The 20,740-nt window shown below is 37.7% G+C and overlaps 1 protein-coding gene across 3 annotated transcripts in view; it reads right to left on the reverse strand.

Moving 5' to 3' along the window:
• Positions 1-1,001: 1,001 nt before the first annotated feature.
• The window catches only part of CACNB4 (calcium voltage-gated channel auxiliary subunit beta 4), a 128,595-nt gene continuing 108,856 nt past the window's right edge, over positions 1,002-20,740 (reverse strand). For 2 of the 3 annotated variants that reach the window (XM_034425050.3, XM_034425058.3), the window contains 5 exons: positions 12,795-12,904; positions 11,531-11,682; positions 9,770-9,865; positions 5,046-5,231; positions 1,002-2,477 (listed from right to left, as the gene is read on the reverse strand). In XM_034425050.3, the coding sequence (XP_034280941.1) occupies positions 2,217-2,477; positions 5,046-5,231; positions 9,770-9,865; positions 11,531-11,682; positions 12,795-12,904 (805 nt within the window). In that variant the 3' untranslated portion in view covers positions 1,002-2,216. Of the gene's footprint in view, positions 2,478-3,850; positions 3,917-5,045; positions 5,232-9,769; positions 9,866-11,530; positions 11,683-12,794; positions 12,905-20,740 lie in introns of all 3 variants that reach the window. The other variant, XR_004592580.3, reaches the window with a different exon arrangement.

Consider the following 20,740-nt stretch of genomic DNA (forward strand, 5'->3'; position numbering starts at 1 on the left):
ATCAAGCTCTACTTTTCATCATTTGTTTAGTTTACTCGTATGTTCTGCTCTCTTTCTAATACTTGAATGCTAATCTCGCCTACTTTTTTTCAAAACCTGTTCCTCAAACAGCCATTCTTATGCAGAAATATGAGCGTTAGAATCTTGTACTGAATATATTGGTCAGAAGAGCCTCTCTCTGTGTATTACTATCATTTTGTAATTATTAGCTTATTAAAAGCATTGTGTAAAAAAAAACACCATGCTTGCCACTCACTCTGAAGACAATCTTGAGATGTGGAGTATATGTGATGCTATCTTTTCTGATATTTCTAGACCTGACATTCCCTTACTGACCTAGGAGCTCCAAAACATCTCCTTGATGATACATTTATGAAGTTCCGGCATGCCAGAGTTTACCCGTCCTTTTCATACATACAAAGGGCTTTAATGTGCTCAGGGCTGCTTTTTCACTCTAGGGAGGAAGGAGAAGCAGGAAGTCCAGGGACTGCAGCACATTTGAGATCAGGATCTGGGCGAAAGGCCAACATAGCATAATTATCACGGTATATTACTTTTGATTGAAAAAATTATGGATGTTTGGTGGATATAACTTTCGGACTAAGAAAACAGTACACCTCATTCTAAGACACGATAAAGAGAACAGGCCATCATGGTTCAGAATTCGCATGCCAAATAAGCACCCAAGACTTTGGGGATGCCTTATCATAATACTGCTTCTCTAGTGCTTTGGCTGGATGAAATCTCTTTCTTGACTATAAAGCAGTGTGAACAATGTCACATTAATCTTTTCCTATGAAACACCTTCAACTTTTAATACATTTAATGCACAGGATAAAATCCAAATATAAACACCTCCTTTTAACTCTTTGCAAAGCCTTTTTTTTTTTTTTTTGACAAACCAGGACACTAGATGGATAGGATCCTTGTGCCTGATACCGATTCTTCATTAAGGCTTAGCTTTACCAGCCCCAAAAGAGTAATGGTTGTTTTCATCCTTCTGCTAATCATCTACCGTAGCTGAGCCAGACTTTCCTTGTTTGGGCAAAGCCAAAAGCTCTAATCCCATCTTCAGTGCTAAGGTACAAGGAACATGAGATAAGCTATCCCTTTTCTAGTTCTCCCTAGGAGAAACTATGGATAGATCTTTTAAACATTCTGGGTATGCCATCACACACTTGGAACATGCAGACGACCCTTCATGCGTAAAACTATACACACCAAGAGCACTGTTCACACCTTCCAGGTTCATTGAGTGAAACTCCATTTCATCTGTGCTACAGAATGTGCATTCATTTCCACCATGTTTTTTTTTTTAAAACATGCCTGTCTTCACCTCTAGTTTATTTCAAGTTGCTGAAATAGTTTCATATGATCTAGCAAATGCAAAAAATATCAATGCGATACAGGTTTGCTGCAATATATAAGCCCGGGAGGGGGAAAAAAATCTACTGTGTTTAAAATGGAAAGGCTTCGAGCTTTTCCATTCATTCATTATTTTTGGCACAGTTGAGTGTTTACATTTGGTAGTCTGAAATAAATACATTAATATTATTTATTCTAACTGTATCTATAGCTATATATAAATTCACCTTCCAGTAAACAAGTACTAGAGATTTTTTAAAATATCTTTTTTTGCTTATAATGATTTTGTAATTTACGTTCTCTTCATTTTATTTCACTTTTTTTTTTCCACTGACTGCAACATGCTCAAGTTGACTTTCCAGTCAATTTCACCCAAATTCCAACAGGAATTGGTTTATAAATTGGTTCCAACTGGAACTGGTCATTTGGAATTTCCGTAACAGGAAATTATCATATGTGCGCTTCAACAGGTATTCTACGTTACAAATTGATGTTTCTAATTATATCTAATGGAGAGAAAAGATAACAGTTTGAAATGAAACATTACATGGGAAAGAAAACACATCTAAGTGTCTGAGCAAACTCATTTCTTTCTAAATGGAAAGGGCATTATCTATATCAGTGTTTCTCTACCTCGACAACTTTTAAGATGAGTGGACTTCGCCTCCTGGAATTCTTTCCTTAAATTCTTAAATTTGCTGAGGTTGAGAAACATTGATTTATCCTCTTTTGCCCTTCTAGAGCATGAAATGACAGCAGCCTGTAAGCATCAAGATGCTTTGTTTGGCCTAGCTATGTTACAACAGCAGGTGGCCAACCAATGAGTACCATTCGCCCCCAGGTCCGTCAATTCAAAGCCTCTGTCGGGAATCATGGCTATATCCTCCAGGAGACCCCCGGTTTCTTTGAGGTTTGTATGAGTCTTGATACGAATCAGAGTACTCTTCTTCCACCAGAGGGTAGTGATCTCGACTGTGTTGGGAACTGGAAGACAAGCGGTTCCTGCTCTTCCGAGCCCTTTCATTGTGGTAGTTTTCATCCGAGGTCATTAGACTTCGTCGTTCGATTGGAGAATTCTCGGTAGAATGGTTGCTATGCCTCAGACGTTGGCTCTATAAATAGCAAAGCAGTCAAACATTAAAAAGGGGGGGGGGCTAGATGCCACAAGTTTGTGTCACTCTTCTGAATTTGTTGCAAGTTTGTCCTGAAATCGTTGATTTAACATATAATTGGCTGCTATTTAATATATTTAGGCTCACCATCTGTTTTCAAAAGCTGAGGAAAGAAAACAGCAGAATGTGGTGCTTTGATTTAATTTAAAATACTTGGCAATGAGAACAGAAAAATCAGATCTCAGGTATACTGCCTGGTGAAAAATGTAAAAGCCATTTTTTAAAACTTCAAAATAAGGCCCACCATGAACAAGTTCTTAAAATAGGCTTCTGTTGATGTTCTAAATTCATCTGCTTTTCATTCCGTGCTTTATAGAAGATCTGAAATTTTCCACTGCTCCGCTCCTGCTATGTATTACTTAACTTACCTTCACCTACAATTTTTGCTCTCTCTATACTGGATAAATTCATATTTATATTTCTTAGTAGTGGATTATGAAGTAACTTCCTTATCTCCAAATTCTTCAAGTCAAAGGTATAATCCTTGAGTGAGGGCTAATACTGCAATATATCACTATTTTCTTTCTGTTTGCTGACAATTCTAGAATTAAGTAGGTGACACAGATAGGCAAAGCAATCTTGTCTCTTACTAACATCTGAAGTAACTACAATGGCTAGTACCAGCTCATAGATAAGCTGCAGCCACTGTAGGCGTGTTTAGTATGATTTGCAAACTGGCCCAAAGGCTAGATGGTATGAAACAGCCTTTGTAAATCAACTAGGATCTAAAATTCATTCCTTGGGAAAACAGATTAACAGTGAATGGAACTGGGGTAGGTGTGGGGATTGTGCTAAAGCTATCTAAATGAGTTTGCTTTGTCCACCTCATTTGCCCTTGCTTAGAGCAAAGTTCAAGAGAAGGGGCTGGCCAACACAAACAAGATGGAAAACGAAAAGTTTCACAGTTAAAAACAAGCATGTTTCCACAGAACTCAAATTGTTGCTCACACAGTCAACCACTCACTAAGCAGAAACAATGCTATGTGTAGAACCTGGCCTTAAAATATTACACATAAATTCAAAAGTTAAATGCCTTCTTCTGCATCCATGCAGTGACAGAAAAAAACAGAGCACTTAGATAGTGAACAAGTATATTAAAAGCCATCAATTTGACTAGCAGATTGAGTTTGGGGGATTTGCTTAATCCTCCAACTGGACATACAGACTATGGGAAGTGTAACACGTAGTAAAAGCCACACACATTGTGCTGAGTTGTTTAGCGACACTGGCCTCCGTGCATTCTCTGTGCACTTACAAACATAGATAACTTGAACTGATAAGACATTTTCCCCCCAACTTAGTAAAACACGTACTTCTGATTAAGGACTATTTACATGCCACGTTTGAAGTGTCAAAGGCCCGCCGTTTTTGAGCTATCCCTGTGGAAAAAAATGTTCAGAATCTTTTTATAATTGGAATAATATTTTATTAATCATTTTTTTAAAAAATCAGAACAGATGAACCAATTTTTCTGAACTGTTACCTCAAAGAAGAAATGAGGCAAACTACACTAGAGGCAGGGCATTAGCATCATATTAATACACAACTTTTGTGAGTTGATCAACCTGGAGAAAATACTAAAACTAATCTATTTGGAACAACTGTAACAATTGGTGGCACCGTAACATATCTGACATGCTTATCTTTTTAAGAATTTCTTGTGCAGCAGGTTTTTTCATGATAAAAAGGGAGGATCTGGTTATGTTCCATCATCCCCTTTGATTTACGTTCAACAATCTTAACGTTATTCATATTCTATTTGTATCCGAACAAAATTTTCCAGAATTAAAGATCAACCAAAGTAGCTATGGTTTATTTTTCTTGGCTAATAAAATCAGTTAATCGAATGCCAACAGTGCATTACCTGTTGGCTGTGGCATTATGATAACATAGAAGGAGTTGTAGATTGATCACTAAATATTTATATCACTTGTTCACTCCACTTTTCAAAAGACACATCCAGTCGAGATTCATTATATATTGAGACACTAAATAGTGTTACAATCATTGCATACAGATCTGGAAATATATCTCCCCACCACAAATCCAGTGGAGCCAGTATATCATACAAAAGGAATTTACATACCTGCCACATCTGATTGTATTTTGCTAATACTTGCTAGTGAATTAATTAAGTGATGTTCACTGACAGGCATATTTTCACCCTACTAATTGTATTCCAATGGAACAAACCCATAGAACGCATTCGAAAGCACTGTGAGGCTCACATGAATTACAAACTACAGGAGAATTCCCATATTTTTTTCAATTATCAACTGCTTTATACCAATTAATGGAAGTAACCTCATCTTTAATGGAAAATGGGGCAGAGTCACTTACTTCAATTGGGCAGCTATAGAAATTAAACAAACAAACAAATAAAACCACTGCATGTTTAAATCTCTAGGCACGCTGGTTTCGGAATATAGGTGTCTTCTTATGAGCCATTTAGCTCTGATACAGGATATGTAAGGGCACACCACCAATGACAAACTCATGGATTCATACCTGTAATCCAGAGATCGCAGTAGGGTAAGGGGATAGTGCAGTGGAGCCTAGGTTTCTTCCAAGCAAAGGTGTCATAGGTGTGCTACTGGTAGTGTGTGTAGCACGCCAGTAGGCCTCAAGGTATTCTGCCAAGTGTTCACAAGCATCTTCAAGTTGGTTTTCATCCAGAATAACATCAAACATTTCCTGTTCAGAAAATAAGCATTATATTACGTTATTATCAAACACAAACTAGGAATGATTGGTGATTTTAAAAAACTCTTGATCTCAAATATGAGTTAGACTTATGTAGCAAGATGGTTAACCTTAATTCACAACCAAATCCAAACCTAACCCTACACTCATATGTAGGTTTAGCCTCATACTGGTAGTCTTCACTTAATGACTGCTCATTCAGTGACTGTTTAAAGTTACGTTATTGCTGAAAAAAGAAATTTACGACCGGATCTTGAACTTGTGGCCATTACAGTATTTCCCCAGTCATATGATCAGGATTCAAGCACTTGGCAACCAATGCACATTTATAATAATCATAGTCTCCTGCAGTTGTGTTATTGCCATTTGCAAGCTTGACAAACAAAGTAAATGGGAAAGCTAGCAGGAAGTCATGTGATGTTACACCTAAGGACAGCACGCAATTAGATTCATGACCGCAGTTTGAACAGATGTCATAACTTAGTCATGGCCATGTGAGTCTAGGCAATTCTATGTTTTATATAATACATACACATAGGAATGCATAGTGTAATACATGAAGGCAATCCAAAAATAATGCCCATCAGTTGTGATGGTTCAAAAATGGTTACAAGCAAGCATTGCTGGAAGTATTCCTTCAGAGGAATCCATGCACAGTTATAAATTTATGTTTGGCTTAGCTCCATACATGGTGAAATCTATGCAATATTTATTTATTTTTAAAATGTATCGTATATGCAATTTGTTTTGCATACATAACAATGATGAACACTAAAAAAGCAGAATTTGAGTTCTCATCTTAACAGACAAAACAGCCTTACGGAATCTCCTCTCCCCAGAAGTGAGATTAGCTTCATCCCTCTTAACAGTATGCAAGTACATCAAGAGCTTGCTATGTTCTCAGGCCTGAGGGTTCAAGGGGAACAGAGAGACTCTGGCTTCCCTATTGCGGCTAACATCATTCCTCTCTTGTTTCATGTGGGATTTTTTGGGAGTTAGTTTTTAATAATGATTTTTTAATGCATTTATTTGTTTCCTTTTTTAATGCTGTCTCAGTCACTGTCTCGTGAGATGGGTGTCTGTACAAATATGATAAGAGCTATGGTGGCACAATGGTTAGAATGCAGTATTGCAGGCTAACTCTGCCCACACACCAGGAGTTCGAAGATCCTCAAAGTTGACTCAGCTTTCCATCCTTCCGAAATTTGTAAAATGAGGACTCAGATTGTTGGGGGCAATATGCTGACTCTGTAAACCACTTAGAGAGGACTGTAAAGCATTATGAAGCGGTATACCTATAAGTCTAAGTCCTATTGCTATTGCTATAATATTCAAGTGCATTTCTATTATTGGTATAAGGCAGGGGTGTCAAACTCGTGGTATCACGTCATCACATGATGTATCACGACTTTTCCCTTCGCTAAAATGGGGGTAGGCGTGGTCAGCGCTTGATGCATCTCGCCCGTGGACTATGATTTTGACACCCCTGATACAAGGCAACAGATTCTAGCACCATACTAATACAGAAAGCTTTTACTCAGTTCTCATCTGTTGGCGTAACATTTGAGGATTCAGGACCTTTAAAGGGGGCAGAGACAGCTCCTGTTTTTAGTATTTCCTATGTTTGGGTAGCGTATAGTCCCAAAAATGCAGGTAAAAAGGAGCTTTGTTTTCCTCTCCTTTTGGGTTCTGAGTTTTCTATTCTTTTTCCTAGAACAATCTCAGGGTTTGGAAGTCCAGGGTAGCAGACCACTTGTCTATCCTTTCTTAAAGCACCAGTCCAAATAACTATATGTTGTTCTCTGAAAGAAAACAGCTTAGATTCAAGAATAAAACATCTTCTGCCACAGCAGGGCTGTTTCAAACCTAACTGGAAATTATTCTATGGAATAATTTTCCAATTTCTTTTGGATTAGCCTCCTATGCCAGATTCTTTAATTCACCTGGAATCTTGTAGTTTAATACAGCTTTCTTCTTCTGGTGTCCCCCATACCTCTGCGGACTGCAACTCCTACAATTCCTGACCCAAATCTTTCGCTAACAGCAAACTATGAAAGCTTGTAGTCTCCAAACATGTGGAGATTACCAAATTATGGAAGACTGCTATAACTTTATCCTTGATATACTGTCGCATTTCTCAGATAGAAGTCTTCCATGTTCACGTGAGTGAGAATTTGCACAGCCAAATTAATAGTTAATCTTCCAGTAACAACTTAGAACTCTGAAAGAAAATGTTTGCAATGGAAACGAGTTTTGTAATAGCTGTTTCAGAATAACAGCTAATATCTTTTACACTGTGCAAGATAAAAGAATGAGGACATTTAGAGTACAGTATAACAAAAATGTTATGTTGTTTTTAAAAACTCTTTCTTTACACAGCTCCTACATCAGGACATTCTGTGTAACAAATGCTGATGCTTACAGCATTTGCATAATAAGAGCTGATCTTAGCATTAGCATATACTGCCACTATGAAAAATTCATAAGGATTTGGAGCTGATAAAGGATTCTTAATTATTAATATTCTACTTCAGAATCTAGGTTTACAATACAATGTAAATTAAAGAAGTTAAAACACTTGCTGTATGTTAAAACGTTTTCTCTGTTCATAAATATACCCAAACTTGCCAGATATACAGAAAGAAATTTGGTGTATAATGTACTGTAGATAGATAGATTCAAAACCAATATTCTTAATGGATCTTGTATATGTAAAGGAAACGATGCGTCAATTAATAACTAAAGGTAGTTCTTGACTTATGACAATAGTGACTAGAACATCCATCACTAAGGAATAAGGTCTTTAAATAAGTTGCCCCCGATTTTATGACCCTTGCCGAAGTCATTATGTAAAGCACGTGCTTGTTAAACAAATCCCGTTTCCCCCACTGAATTTTCTTGTTGGAAGCCCCCTGGAAAGATTGCAAATGGTGATCACATGACCCCAGGATGCTGCAACTGTTGTAAATTATTGTTGTCACATGATCTTCAATTTTGATCATGTGACTGTGAGGACACTGTGACAATCTTGAGTGCGAGGATCGGTTGTCACGTAAATTTTTTTAGTGTTACTGTGACGTTGAACAATCGTTAAATGAACAATATGTACTGTTTTAATATGGAAAGGGTGAAATCAGTGAACAAGTAGTATCAACTGGGAAAGTCAGTATAGGAGATAAATTTCTTTAAAAACTCTCTAAAGATTGACTGTTGGTTTCAGCAGTTGCCAAAGATTTTAGATATGAGCTCCTGAACAATGTCGGCCTTCAATCCTGTTGTAAATAAAACTACAAGAAAGACAAAAATGTGGATGCTCATTGTTTCCATGGACACTTTGTCGCTCACACATCTGCTGGTTTTTTTTCAAAATACATGTATATGTATGTTTCTTATTGTTATGTTATTATTTATTAAATTTTTGTGCCACCCATCTCCCCTACAAAGTGGCTTATGAGTTATAAAACATTAAAACTACACAGATTAAAGTATTATAAAAAACTGTACAGGTAGTCCTTGACTTAAAACAGTTTGCTTAGTAACCACAGTCACAACAGCACAGAAAAAAGTGATTTATGACCATTTTTCACACTTATGACCATTGCAGCATCCCCACAGTCACATGTTTTACATTCAGATGCTTGACAACTGACTCACATTTATGATGGTACAGGGTCCCGGGGTCACGTGATCACTTTTTCAACTTTTTGACAAACAAAGTCAATGGGGAAACCAGATTCATTTAAGACCCTTTTACTAATTTAACAACTGCAGCGATTCACTTAACAACTATGGCAAGAAAAATTGTAAAATGAGGCAAAACTTACTTAACAAATTTCTCACTTAGCAACAGAAATTTTGGACTCAATTGTGGTCGTAAGTTGAGGACTACCTGCATTAAAAACCAAACTAAGACAGCTATATTTATGAGTAAAGCAACCTTACTTTTCATTTGTATCTTTCTCCCTGCATTGGTAATTCAGATGTTTTCATAACATTCGAATAGTTTCGTGGATGTTCACCAAATCACACAATATAATAAGAAACAGAGTTACCGCTTTCTGTCTTCAGTTTAGTTCCTAATAATATTGTTTGAACATCAGCCACTTGGCTTGCCTTTCATTAGAAGAAATACAGAAATCATGGAAAATTACTTAGTAAGGAAAATGTAATGCACTGGACCTCACATAGGGCTTCCGTTTTCCTAGTGCACATTTCTCTGATGTTGTGGGTGGAAAGTTAGTGGGCTGCTAAAGAAAAGAACAGTAAGTGCAGTTGCTACTATAATCCTACACATCACAGCAGGCCCTGGCCGTGATTTTTGGCTGTACATAGAAAGAGGAGATCTTCTTTGTCGAGACTTGTGACCTATTTTTGAACACATTTCGGATTTGATCAGCTATCCGTTATAGCACTCTTCTCCTGAAAATAAATTTATTGGGAAATAAAGCAGTACTACATTAATACAAAAGATTCTGCTATCTCTATGTTTATTATTTATATAATTTTTAAAAATGCAGTCCTGAACTTACTGGCGGACACTGTGCAAGCTTATCGGCTGCAACCAGCTGGACATTTAAATGTTTGCTCTGCGACTTTCCTCTTGATTTGATGAGTCGCTGTAAAACCTGAAAAGACAATGCAAAAGCAAGAGTGAGGTTGTTTCACGGCTGTCAAACATTTTTTTGTGTGTGACACGATACTTTGCATTTTATGCTTCACATATTAAACTCAAAAGCTTGTTGTATCTCTATATAAGTTTGTCCTCCTTTGGTAGAATTCTCAATGTTGTTGCTGGATCTATGTACATTAGGGTCAACTTAAGTCTGGGTAAATCCTACACCAGGGGAATGGATCCTCTTGAAACATGGTGTCTACTGCTAGTGGATTCCAAATCCTGCCGCTACCGTTTTGCTCATGGTGGCGTGCGTGCTATCGGTTTGCTCGTAGTGGCATGTGCAGAAGCGCCCGGTTCGCCCGGTTTGCCTAATGCGGGGTGAACCGGTAGCATCCCACCACTGGTATCTACATAAATCACTGGCTGAACTCTTATCTAGGCCTGGACTAGTATTTCTTAGCAGTTAGTTTAAGAACAACCACCAGATGCTTTGCAAAATACCAAAATAAAATAATTTTATCCATATGATCTGACCTCTACACTTGAATGTGATCAAAGGAAAAGCAGAGAAGAATAAAATGGTATCAACAGGATGATTTCAGGCATATTTCACCAAAGAAAGGAGTCTGCGTTGAAAGTTGAAGAAAAACAAATAGTTGAATGAGTAGTAAAGTACACTGTCTTAACACCAGAAGGCAAGATAGTGAAAAATAAGGTCTTCTTTGGGAAAAAAAAATAATCCAATGTCACAGCATTCTCCATCACAGACCAGAATATTTCCTGAATATCATTTATGGTGGTTTCTAATCAAAGGTATATCTTCTCCATTTTTACTAAGTCAGTATAAATCAGCCAAGTTCCAAGTATTTCTCAAATTTCTATTTTTAGAGGCACATTACTTGTGCCCTTTCATGATCTGGTGTAAATGTTGTTCAAGGGCTACTAATTTCTTTCCATTCTTTCTCTGCAACCTAATAATTACTCATGGATGTCCTTTTCTTTATATCAAGGGTGTCAAACTTGCGATGACACATTGTCATCATGTGACGTATCGCAACTTTTTTCCCCCTTCGCTAAACCGGGGGTGGGCGTGGCCAGCATGTGACGCATCCAGCCCGTGGGCCACGAGTTTCACATCCCTGCTCTATATACTCATGCTCATGTGATCAAAATTCAGATGCTTGGCAACTGGTTCATAGTTATGACCTTTGCTGTATCCTAAGATCATGTGATCACCTTTTGCAACCTTCTGACAAGCAAAGTCAATGAGGAAGCCAGATTCACTTAACAACCAGGCTACTCACTTATTAATTGCTGTGATTCATGTAACAACTGTGGCAAAAAAAAAGTCATAAAATGGGGCAAAACTCAACAAATTAACAACAGAAATTTTGGGCTCAATTGTGGTCGTAAGTCGAGGACTACCTGTACTGTTCACTTGATATAACTTCCAATTTAATACATGGTGAAACATAATACATTTTACAAATGTTCAGCTATTCTGGGGTAGTGTCCACTGAAGAATGAAATTATATCTAAGGACAACTTAAAGCTACATTACCTCAATCATGGGCTAGAGATCACATGTAGGTAACATGTCATACACAAAGCAAAGAAAAATATTTCTACAAGGACAGATATGAATGGAGAAAGGCCAAGAGACAAAGAGGCTAACCTTTGGAGATGACACTTTAACATGGACAATAATTGGAGCTAACGATGTCTTAATAAGTTGTGCAGGGTGGTTAATTGTGTCTGCATCTAGAACAACCAATTGCAAGGATCGTGCCAGTTCAAAAATTCGTTCAATCTCACTCTGTACTTCCGCTGAAAAATGAAAGACCCAGAAAACACGAGTAACATATTTTGGAACAAATCAAAGTACTTATGTTTACACATAGATACCATTTTAGCTGGACTTGTAATTTCTGATATTCAAGCTTTCAATCGCATCGCTAATTCTAAGTAAAATAAGACACTGCATTCTTTGAAAAGTTCAAAGTTGTATGGAGAGAGAATGAAGCTTGATTCTTGTAGGATCAAGCTTCATTCTCTCTCCGTACAACTTTGAACTTCATATACTGTATTTGTATATATGTATTGTATCTCTGTGGAGAAGATCCATCTAATATAGAGATGGGCCTTCTAATCATTGTGTATTTAGCATCAATAATGCAAAACTGAACTATGAAAGAAAACAAATAATAAACTACCATTATAGGATGAATGGTAAAAAAAGAAAAGGTTTTAGCATCTACATGCTTTACTCTGTATCAAAACATTATGTCTCCCAAGAGTTTCATGTGGGGAGTGGGGCAACCTTGATACTGGAGGTCCAGGGTCTTCAGCTCTTCTCTCCCATTATCCCCAATTGAAATTGCTTGCTTAAGAAAGAGCAGAACTACTGTAATAAAGTGCTCTCAATTCCCAACCCACATAGTGACACAAAAGAATACCATGATTGATGACACTAAAGCCCACTAAGAGATCTAGTAGACCAAAGGCTATTTCTCTCTCCCCACTAGGTCATCCACAAGAGTTGTTAATGTGGTTTCCATCCCATGTTCAGGGCTAAAACTGTTGCCCAACAATATAAACAATCTGATTTTTCCAGAATCCTTGGTAATGTTGATCTACCATCTTCCTCTGAAAGGGAAAGTCAGGGACAGGACAGTATTTGCTCAAAATTGCTGGGTCCAAGGCAAGCCTCCTGAGGACTTGAAGGAGTTAAGAGCAGTATCTTCTGCTTCCAAAATGAAGCATTGACCACTGTCTTGTCCTTGTCTCCTCTCTTGGCAAGGATCAGAGCATGGCAATTCCATGTTTTTGTAACAGAAGATAATACTTCTCCCCTCCTCCACAAAATTGGGGGGGGGAGAGGAAATAGCCATCACCATGCAAAACTATCACAAGCTATTTCTGGAAAAAAATAAACTTACCTAAACTGGACCTGGTATTTGACCGTTCAATTATTGCCCTTTTGCTTGGATTATTTAAAACAGATCTCTTGGCAAGAGAAATGTCAGCTGTCACTCTAGTTATTGATATCCTACCAAAAAACAGGACAGAACAAAATGATTTAAATGCAAGTTGTTTGTGAAAAAATGTTAAACTGCCTTTTACAACACAACATTCTAAAAGAAGCACTATACTGTATGATCAGGGAGGCAAATAATTCTGCTGAAAAGCAAAGCTATTTCATTTACCAAAAACATTTTATGAAAAAGCCAACAGAATACTACCGATAGACCCTATCATCATCCATGCTAACAAACATAAAGCAAAACAAAGCAAAGTACATACCATTATTGTTCACTGTTTCTGTATACAATGTGTTCCTCAATTTAATTTCAAAATACAATATGGATATTTACTTTATTAAAATTATTATAGAAAGGGACTTCCGGGTGAGGAAAATGAGAAATGATGTGCCTCAGAGGTGAAATCCAGCAGGTTCTGACAGTTTCTGGAGAACCGGTAGCAGAAATTTTGAGCAGTTCGGAGAACCGGCAAATACCACCTCTGGCTGGCCCCAGAGTGGGGTGGGAATGGGGATTTTGCAGTATCCTTTCCCTGCCATGCCCACCAAGCCACGCCCACAGAACCGGTAATAAAAAGATTTGGATTTCACCACTGATGTGCCTACAAACTGTGGAGACAATGCTGAGGTGAAGATTAGTGATTTGAGGGTAAGCCTGAAGCAGTGGAGTTTCTCTGGATAAGGAGAAGCCAGGAGATGGCCCATGTGCATTCTGGAAGGCAGTTCCTTGTGAGGAGATCTGCAGAACTTTGCAGGGCTCCTCATAAGTATGATCACTGAGAGCCAAGGAAGAAACATCAGGTTCACAACCTCAGCAGAGCCTATTTAAAGATGTTGGGTTCCCTCAAATCCCCACTTTCTAAAACACATTTGAAATATAACCTTTTTAAAAAGCTACAGAGATCTTCTGAGCAGAAAATCATAAGGACCTGGTGAGGGTTCCTTTCACCAAGATTAAAGATTAAAACTAAATCAAGACAAACGAGGATTTAAAAATAATAAAAAGCAAAAAGCTGCCTAAAAATTTAAAGCAGGAAAGTTTAAAATGAACAAAGGGGGCAGTTCAGTTTGGAATTACTTACTTTTAAGTACTGTTGAAATAATTAAATAAATTATGCATAGTTCCATGGGAAAAAGGATTGTTTAGATTTGCCAAAGAACACAGTTAGTTTTGTTAAGCAAAGAGATAAGATGAAAGATTATCTAACTATAAAACTACAGAGTGCTAAATGGGTCCAAAGAGTTGAGGATATAGCGAAAGGGGAAAAAATAAGGAAGAGTGCATGGAGGAAAAATGTGTAAACAAAGAAGAAAAATGAATTAAAAAATTGAAGACTCTGTACTGAAGATGAATGGGGAGACTGAACAAAAGATGAATAAAAAATGAAGACTCTCCAATGCAAATACGGTAAGTCAGAAACATTAAACCAAGAGATTAAAACAGTTTTTGACAATATGATACTATTTGATTCAAACGTGAAACAATTCTGTTTGTGATTGACAGCAATTACAGGACAATCTAGTGAAGATATGAAAGAGAAGGTTGATGAAGCCTTAAAAAAAATTCAATATGGAAGTGGATGCAAAAGTGAATCGATACAACAAAATGAAAAGTCAAGAAATGCACTAAGAAATAACAACTGTTATAAATCAGTGCTATCCTGCCTTCGTAAGAAGGGAACTGACATCAACTTCAAAGCTGGAGAGATTTTATTTAAAGAGACCTACTAAGGATGAAGGAACTAGTCCAATAAAATGTACATTTAGGCATATGTTCAATTTGGCAAAACACTCTTCTTTAAAGCAGAAAAGGTGAAAAAATCTGGCCTAAGAGAAATTCAAATCTCCTTCTTTTATGCTGAACAGACAAGGCTGATCTTTATGGGTTATGGTGCTCCTCAGTTTTTTTTCACGTGTGGTACAAAAATACAGTCTGCAGATGATTTATTCATAGCAACCCTTGACTTGCCATTGACAGTTACCAGTTACCATGGTTTCCTATAGGGAAAACAATGATGCCCAGTTTTCATATTTAAATGCTGCACCAAACGACATCTGTCAGCAGGAATGACGAAATGCTTGCTCTGTACTTAATATAAACGTTTCCTTCTCATAACCAAGCAACAAGCTTTATGGTAAGTAAGATAATTTAGAGCTCCAGGCAAAGTGAAAATATTAATGAGTACCAACACCTAAACTAACATTCAGTGATATGATGCATTTAACTGCAGAAACATCCAATGGAGCTCCTATTTAACTAGGATCACCTTAAAGGGCTTGCTCACATCCTCTTAGTTGTAGGCATAAACAAATGAAAGAAGGTTCAATACTATAGTGTATGCAAAAATATTCATATTTCTATTTTCTTTGCTAGGTGAGAAGCAATTGCAAATGCAATTTATTTAGCCATCTAATTTAATACAACAGCACTCAATCAATATGTCATTTTATCCTTAAAAAAGGAAAGAGCAGTTCGATTCACATGGAAAATTTGGTGCTTAAGCAACTGTGCTGAACCAAACTTAAATAACCACTTTATTTTTAAATGGAGGTATGAAACCTATTATAAAATGTAGTTCAGCAGTAGTTTCAAGGCCGAAAATCTGCCCACCCCTGACTTAGGTGATGTGTGAACCAGGCCAAAACCTCATCTGCTTTTTAAAATTTGGAGACTTTTAATTATATATTTTCCTGTATTTTAAAAAGGGCATTTAACAAGGTTATGTGGATAACATATCTCTTCTTGGTGTATCTGCATCTGCTTTTTATAAGGCAACTACCAATTAAATGGGATCAGGGAAATTCACACATTCTTTTTCCTTTTAGCCAGGCAAATTAAAATGATAAATGCCCATGTTTTGGTCACTTTAAAAAAAAAATGAAATAATGCTTGTGTAAGAAGCATTAACACAATAAATAATAATACTCTTTGTATACGAATCAGGTAGATAAAGATGATAATTTGAGCATCCAGCTTTGGAGATACCCAGTATGTTTTGGGGTTTTTTTGTTTTTTGCTTTTTATAGGTAGTCCTTGACTTACAACAGTTCATTTAGTGACCGTTTGATGTTACAATGGCACTGAAAAAGTGACTTATGATCATTGCAGCATCCAAATGATCACATGACCAAAAATCATGGCTTGGCAACTGGTTCATATTTATGACAGTTGCTATGACCTGGGGTCATGTGATCACCTTTTGTGACCTTCTGACAAGCAAAGTCAATGGGGAAGCGGAATTCATTTAACAACCGTATTACTAAGTTAACAACTGCAGTGACTCACTTAACAATTGTGGCAAGTTATGTCGTAAAATCACTTAACTACCATCTCACTTAACAACAGAAACTTTGTGCTCAATTTTTGCCATAAATCAAGGACTACCTGTACTGTTAATTGTAATCCTTTCCTGTATCCAGGTCAAGAGTGCAATTGTATTTTCTAAGCAGTAGCTCCTATTAAATGAAACACAGTCCACATTATCCAAAACTGACAAATGCCTGTAAATTCCCATCCTTGGTTTATCTACTGCTGTACAGCTTGGCCCAGGAATGTAATTGTAAGCCCTAACCTGCCACTCTGAAGCTTCAAAGCTGCTCTTGGATAAATGATATATGAATGTATTTGGCTCTATTTTTCTTTCCTCCATGTTCTTTAGTTGGTGCTCCTCAACTGCATGTGATGTGTGTGTCTATGGCATATATCAGGGATCCCTAACCCCCAGGCTGTGGTCCACTGCCCAGTCTTGAGCCTTTCAGAACCAGGCCGCAGAGACAGCGGTGGGTTTCACAATTTTTTACTACTGGTTCTGTGGGCGTGGCTTGGTGGGCATGGCAGGGAAAGGATACTGTAAAATCTCCATTCCCTCCCCAACCCAGCGGAAGGTTACTGAAAAATCCCCATTTCCTCCCAATCAGCTGGGACTTGGGAGGCAGAGAATAGATGGGAGCGGGGCCAGTCAGAATTTTTACTACCAGTTTTCTGAACTACTCAAAATTTCCGCTACCAGTTCTCCAGAACTGGTCAGAACCTGCTGAAACCCATCTCTGCGCAGAGGTGGTAGGCGAGCATGCGCACTCGTACATCCCCACTTCTGCAAGCAGTGAGGCAAGCACGTGTGCTTCATTTGTGTGAACAGCTGACGCAATTGCTTGCCGCTCGTGCAAATGGAACTGTGCGTGTGCTTGAATGCCCCTCACTTGGAACCATCCTCTCTCACCTCCCCCTCCACTGGTCCGCAAAGCCAGAAAGGTTTTGGAACTCTGACGTATATGTACACACACGCACACACAGAGAATATCTATACTAATGTAATTCCAAAGTGTTTTTCATCTACATCAAAAAAACACACTATGTCCTTTTAAAGTGGCATGAGTCCAAAGTAAATACTCCATCACATAATGTTCTGAGATGGTAATAAATTGTTTCATGCTAGCTGTTGAAATAAAATACTGCTTAAGTAGCCTAAAATGGAAGAATCTACCAGCAACTACCAGCTGCTTTGAGAATTTTTAATTCTTACCCAGCAGATTACCAGCTGATGCCAACAACAGAACCTGTGAAGCTAACATTTGGTACCACAAATCACCTTCAGAGTTAGAACAGTTAGAAACTTGCATATTCACTTTAAATCTGAGAGATAATACCTGAGCTTCCAATTGGCCTAACTTTTCCATCTTTCCTCCCTCGTTTATTTCGGGAAAGCCATTTCAGTATTTGAACAAATGTGAAGAAAAGGCATCATATGCTCTAAGGATCTTGGCAGTAGCAGGCGGAAAGGGACTTTTCAGCTTGATCCCTTCTCTTTGCCTGTTCCGCCTCGAGGTTTTCGCCTCTGGGTTATTAGCCACGAACTTTTCTCCTCAGCTGGCCCTCCGCCAATCTTTCGCCACGGCACAACGGCCACGGCCACTCCCTCCCAGGCGCTTCGCCGCAGCCCATACACAGAAGGAGATTTCGTCCTAGGTTTTTTGACACCTGGGACAGTTAGGGCCCAACAAATCAGCTAGAGGGGGAAGGAAGGAAGGAACAGCCTTAGTGAAATGGGAAGGAGAAGGAGGGAGAAGGAGAGGGAGACTTCCAAATCTGGCTTTTTTTTCGAGAGGAAGAAAAACCCTTTTCAGGTCAGTTATCCAAATCGATAACTAATGATAATGAATAATTTACGGCCTTGATTCCCACTCCCAAAAAGGGGGGGAGATGTTGGCAAACATCCCATTCAAGATTTAGAAAGGAAGAAAAGGAAATTGTAAAAGCGCTCCGTTCCCATCCCTGCCTGTTCCCCCAGTTCAAAGGGAAGCACTCCTGGGTTTTTTTATTTTTTTCCAAGGGGAAGAGTTAGTTGCAATTAATTTCTTAACCAAAAGCAACAAATCTTAAGGATATCAGCAACAAGGTTACAGTCATAGTCATAAGTGGGAGGAGATGATTGATAGGAACGATGAGAAGATTAATAGTAATGCAGATTTAGTAACTAGTTTGACAGTGTTACCTCAGAGTGTAAAATGGCCAGGATAATCCTTATATTTATGAGGCTTTAAGGTTTGCCCTGTCATTTCTACCATCCCTTGCATCTTTCTCCCTTTTAGCTTCCCAACTTGGATTAAATGAGTTCCAAAAAGTAGGCATGGCAGCCTGGACTGGCCTTGGTCACAATCTCACCAAATAATTTGACTGATTTGTATTCTAGCCTAACGGGCAAAAAACAAACACACAGGAGATGAATAGTACAGCCAATGTACTGGGGGTAGAGCGGAAGAAAAAAATAATACAATCCTTTTACTGATATATATTACTATAGTCTCATACAGCCCTTTTCCATATAGATTTCAATTAGATCTCAGTAATCCTTGCAACAGTTTTGAAAAATATTTCAGTATTATTATTGCTTCTGCATCAGAGAAAAGATATCACAGAATCATTCCATGAGGTAAAGGCCAAGATGAATTTCCGGAAAATAGGTAAAATACTGTTGTTGTTGTTGTTGTTGTTGTTGTTGTTGTTTTTGGCTAAGCAGTCTATATTTCTGAAATGTATATCTTGCAAGGATTTTTTAAAAAACAAAAATGTAATTAAATCTCTTCATAAACTCAAACTTATTTTGTGTCATCGTTTCAGATTAAGAAATGTCACAGAAATATTTAAGCAGTAAATTAAGAAGATCAACTGAAAAAGCAGTTTCAAAATTCAGAAATGCTGTCACCAGATTTATAGGTGCTATTAAAATATACTTGAGATAGACAGAAGATGGATGGGAGCAAACATGATGCAAGAAGATGTCTTAAAATCCTGAATTCTAGTAGGAGAGCTCATATCATGTTTTCAGATTTAGTGGTCCCACAATGGCTTTGGGACACAAATCACTAGATGCTACTTGGCTATGATGTACGCGAATAAGACGCCACTCACTGCAGAGCTAGTCCTTTGAGATTTACTTTGGATTCTCATGCAATGTAAGAAAGTTGTATTTCCAGAGATTATAAATTTTCATATTCATAATAAGAACGTAGTGACTTTTTAGCAGCAAGAAATTGGGAGGAGATTTGCTGATCTACATAGTATCCCAAAATGTTAGGTTCATACTACCTGTTCATCTATAAGTATCCTGACCTCTTTTGATAGCCATTCTTTTCATAATGAATCAGTCTGTGTTTCTGTGGGATACAGCATTTCTACACTACTAGCATTTCTAATCTCCAATCCCTCCTCATATCTTCAGATCCAGACTCCTAAGACCTTACTAATTGCTGTTAGCTGCCATAATTTTTTAAATGTATCATGGTGCTGGTATAAAACAGCTTCTTAACTTGAAATATGTGTGTATAGGAGCATGCATATGCATAAACATATCTAATGTGCATAAGCATCTGCAACAAACCAAGATTAGGTCAAAAGGGCATAGTGCAAGAAATGATGCCATGACATAGGTGCCACTCTTAAATATTTGCAACCTGATGCCTGATGTTTGTATCATAAACTCATAGGGTACATTTCATCACTGCTCACATATGATCAATCATGTGCAGATTGGGAGTTGGGACCTGTCAATTCATTGTGCTCTTAACCTGATCTTGAAAAGGGTAGATTTTTTCATGGACACCACTGCCTTTTTCTGATTTCTTAGTCTCGTCTATAGCCCTATGGTTTTTGGTGGACTTCTCCTATCCCAATATTAATCAAGCCCAATACTGCTTAATTTCAAAACCCAGACTTTGTTGTTCACAAAGACCCCTTCATCCAAAGACCACTTCAGCTATTAAAATCTAATGGGAGATACAGTATATATCTTTCCTCCAGAGGGCGATGTTTTCCTATTCCATCCAACTCAATAGTAAGGATTACCTAAGGAGCCGGAACAGTGAGCAATCTAAAATGAATGCTTAGAGGAGAGAAAAGCTTGAGAAATCCTAAAGCTGCAATCTGAAGAAGTTAATTAAGCCTGGATCTGAAATTATTAAACATGCAAATAACCTTCCTTAGATGAAGAACAAGCAAGATTTAGTTTCAGATTAATAGAACTAGGCAACCAGTCACGGATTCATCAGAGACTAAGTTCTGTGAAAAAGCTAGACTAATGAGAGCGAATATTTTTGTCAAAAAAAAACCTGGACAATTTTAAAGGGCTCACATAAGTGACAGAACCACAGTATGATTAAGCATGATTAAGCCAAAGAAATTAAAAATTTCCAAACTTCAAACTACTTCCATTTTTTAATTTCTTATTTCCAGAAATGTTTGTCCTACCTTTTAATTCCTATAATTCCTAGGAAATTGGGTCAACTTCAGTTCTCAGTCCTTTGATAATGAATTAGGTGGCAACATTTGTTTGAGCCAGATTTTGTATT

This window comes from Pantherophis guttatus, chromosome 1 (genome assembly GCF_059756535.1).
Source record: "Pantherophis guttatus breed Tessera chromosome 1, ASM5975653v1, whole genome shotgun sequence".
Lineage (NCBI taxonomy): Eukaryota > Metazoa > Chordata > Lepidosauria > Squamata > Colubridae > Pantherophis > Pantherophis guttatus.